This window comes from Myotis brandtii, unplaced genomic scaffold (assembly GCF_000412655.1).
Source record: "Myotis brandtii unplaced genomic scaffold, ASM41265v1 scaffold314, whole genome shotgun sequence".
Classification (NCBI taxonomy): Eukaryota; Metazoa; Chordata; class Mammalia; order Chiroptera; family Vespertilionidae; genus Myotis; species Myotis brandtii.
The window spans coordinates 1,482,019-1,485,339 of NW_005362033.1; the positions used below are offsets into that span (position 1 = coordinate 1,482,019).

General features: G+C 61.0%; 1 protein-coding gene across 1 annotated transcript in view; it reads left to right on the top strand.

Moving 5' to 3' along the window:
- Positions 1–3,321, top strand: part of MYO15A (myosin XVA) — a 61,426-nt gene that overhangs the window by 4,766 nt on the left and 53,339 nt on the right. The window contains exons 5-8 of the mRNA XM_014542804.1: positions 1,201–1,283; positions 1,935–1,998; positions 2,729–2,838; positions 3,144–3,218. Coding sequence (XP_014398290.1) covers positions 1,201–1,283; positions 1,935–1,998; positions 2,729–2,838; positions 3,144–3,218 — 332 coding nt within the window. The remainder of the gene's footprint in view (positions 1–1,200; positions 1,284–1,934; positions 1,999–2,728; positions 2,839–3,143; positions 3,219–3,321) is intronic.

Consider the following 3,321-nt stretch of genomic DNA (forward strand, 5'->3'; position numbering starts at 1 on the left):
CGGGTGCCCAGAGCCGTGTGGGCCACAGCGTTGCGGGAGCGGGCCACAGGGCGCCCTGGGGTGAGGGGCAAGGATGCCTGGGCCCTCCTCACCCTCGAATACGTGAGTGGCTGAATTATTCAGGGTTTGCGGCCACTGGCACACATGGGCAGGCTGGTGGGCGGGAGGCCAGGGCCCAGGGTGATACTCCCTGTGGCCTCCTTAGCACAGAGCGTCCCCTTTCTGGTGTCCCCTTTCCTCGCCGTCAGGGAGGGGTGTGGGCCGGGCCTGAGAGGCTGGAAAGGCAAGGCGCACACGTGTGCTCTCAGTCACGTGGGTCACGTGCATGCATGTGTGCCTGGGTGTACCACAGCCAAACAAGGGAAGCATGTGTGTGTGCGCGAACGCGTGTGCGTATATGTGTGTGTGTGTGCGTGCGCGCGTGTGTGCATGTGTGTGTGTGTGTGTGCGTGCGCGCGCGCGTGTGTGTGTGTGCGCGCGCGCATGCACCAAGGTCTAAGCAGCTGTGGCATCCGTGGGGTCCTGCGTATGCACATAGTCAGGCACAGTGGAGACCTTCAGCCCAAAGATGGCATCGGGACTTTTGTCTCAAGACCCCAGGTGTGGGGACAGCCCAGGTGTCCATGCACATGAGAATGTGGACATTGAGAGCATGTGCCTCAGCGAGGCAACACAGGCCTTCACACATGTCAGTAGGCATCTTGCAAGACCCAGGTGTTCATGGGAGTTGTGTGACCTGTAAATGCCGTTGCGTGTAGGTCTGTGCGTGTGGGTCTTCATGTTTGCCCAGCCTGGGCACTGGGCACGTGCAGGGGCAGCAGTGGTCCCCAGTCTCTGCAGACTGGTGCCCGTGGAGTCTTGATCTTCCTGGAGGCCCCATGCACCCAGATACAGATGTTCAAGTTGTCACTTGGGGTCCAACCTGAAAGGGTGTCCGCACTGGGAGAGCTCCCGGCAAGGCAGTGGGAGCAGTGCCCACGGGCAGGACTTGGGGGCACACAGGACCACACGGGCAGAGGGCAGCCGTGTGTCCCTGACGGGCTCCACAGCCCCTGGCATTCCAGGACAAGGAGGCCCCAGGACCCAGCTGGCTGTACTTAGGGCTCCTCCTTCACAACAGGAGCAGGTCCCAGTTGTGTCCACGCCAGGGGGCCACGCGTGGGCCCCTCCCACTGGTGACCAGAGGACTCTCTCTCATAGATGCACTCCATCCGCAACCTGCCGTCCACGCGGTTCCTGGAGCAGCACCGGGAGGACGGTGTGGAGGACATGACGCAGCTGGAGTGAGTGGTTGGATGGCAGTTGGTGAGGGGGTCTCGGGGGGTCGCCACACTCCCAGCTGGAGCACCCCCTCTTACCAGGGGTGCCTCTCATCTCCTGGAATGTGTTCAGAGCCTGTTTTCTCATCTGCAAAGTGAGGGCCATACAGTGTCACAAAAGCCAGAAGCCAGCACAGCTCTGCCGTCAGATGGGCCTGGGCTCAATCCCAGCCCCGCCACTTAGCAGCTGCAGGACTGTGGGCGAATCACTTCACCGCTCTGTGCCTCCGTTTCTCATCTATAAGACGGGAGTGGGGATGGCTATGTGTCGAGTAACACTCCCTCCACGTTTTGCGTGGGGTAGGGGGGATGGCTATGGTTATGAGTGTGCTGGCACATTGGAGGTGCCCAAAGCGAAGGGCTGTGCTGGTCCATATCATTATCCAATTATGGTGACTCAGTCCTCATATCTGCTAAGAGCATCGCCAACCCAGTGAGTGAGGTAGGGCCAGTGCTAGTAATCATACCCATTGGACAGATGAAGAAACTGAGGCACAGAGGTTAAGTAACTTCCCAAGGCCTCATGGTTGGTTAGTGTCAGAGATCAGACTTTCTGGCCAAGGCCCTGCACTGGGGGACAGTGGGCCCTGACTGCCCTTCTTCCTGCTTTCCCAGAGACCTCCAGGAGACCACTGTGCTGTCCAACCTCAAGACCAGATTTGAACGGAACCTCATTTACGTGAGTTGTGGGGTGGCTCTGCCCTGGGCTCGGGTCTGGCCGGCAGCTGACTCTTTGTCTCCTGGGGCCTGGTGGGTAGCATAGATGTCTCCTGCTGGGCCCCAGACTAGTGGCCGCTGGCTTCACCTCTGAGGTGTCTGCTATTTGAGCAAAACCGACTAGAGCCTGGGGCCCTGACCTCCAAGGTCCTAAGCGTAGAGTCTTAGATTGGTAGGTGCCAGGGGCAGCGACCTGGAGACAGGAAGCCCAATGACAAGGCTCGCAGAGTCCTGGAGTCCACAGACCCGGGTCCCAGGAGGGGCTGCTGAGGGGAAGATGGGAGCAGAATGGCAGAACGGAGCCCCGAACCACAGCGCAGGCATCGGGGTCACCCAGGAGGCTGGATACCTCAGAGCGCCCTGCACTCCCAGCCCCTGCCTCGCCAGGCAGTGGAGGTTGGGCCTTACGGCGAGGCGCAGTGCCAGGAGGTAGGCCAGCTAACAGCCTCCTTGCAGAACGATGACTGTGGGGCTTTATGCTTGGCCTCTCCCAGCCTCAGCCTGGGGCAGAGCTGGGAATCCCACTGCCAGGGCGGAGGACCCATCAAGCTTTTAGAGGGCCCAAGGTTCGAACACTGAGGTCAGGCAGCCAGACATTTGTCCCCATGGACACGGTTCCAGGCTTCCAGGGGCCGGGAGGGACACAGGGCTGCGAGGAACCACGGGCACTGAGGCCGCTGTCTGCACAGCAGACCTACATCGGCAGCATCCTGGTGTCGGTGAACCCTTACCGGATGTTCGGAATCTACGGGCTGGAGCAGGTGCACCAGTACAGTGGGCGGGCCCTGGGAGAGAACCCCCCGTGAGTACATCCTGGACTGGGCTCTCCCGGGTCTCTGTCTGAGCTTGGTGAGCATCGGGCTGCCCCTCAGCCGGCGGTCAGGGCTGACGGCAGTCGGCAGCCCACCTGCTCAGCCCACACTATTTCCCCGAGCCTGGCCATAGCCCTGCTGGGCTGGAGGCTACTGTGGCTCAGACCACCGGGGTGGGGTCAGGGGGGGATATTTCCTCAAGGATGGGGGGTGGAGCAGGCTTGGCTGGACAGAGATGCCACCCCACCTGCCCTCTGGGAGGTTTGGAAGCACCCCCTTGCCTCCGTCTCTCCAGGCATCTCTTTGCAATTGCAAATCTCGCCTTCGCCAAAATGCTCGATGCCAAACAGAACCAGTGCATAATTATCAGGTGAGCAGCATAATTACCAGGTGAGCAGCAGGCCAGGCTGAGGGCCTCTGTGCATGTGTGGAGGGGACATATGGGGGCTGCTGTGGGGCCGGGGGGGGGGGGC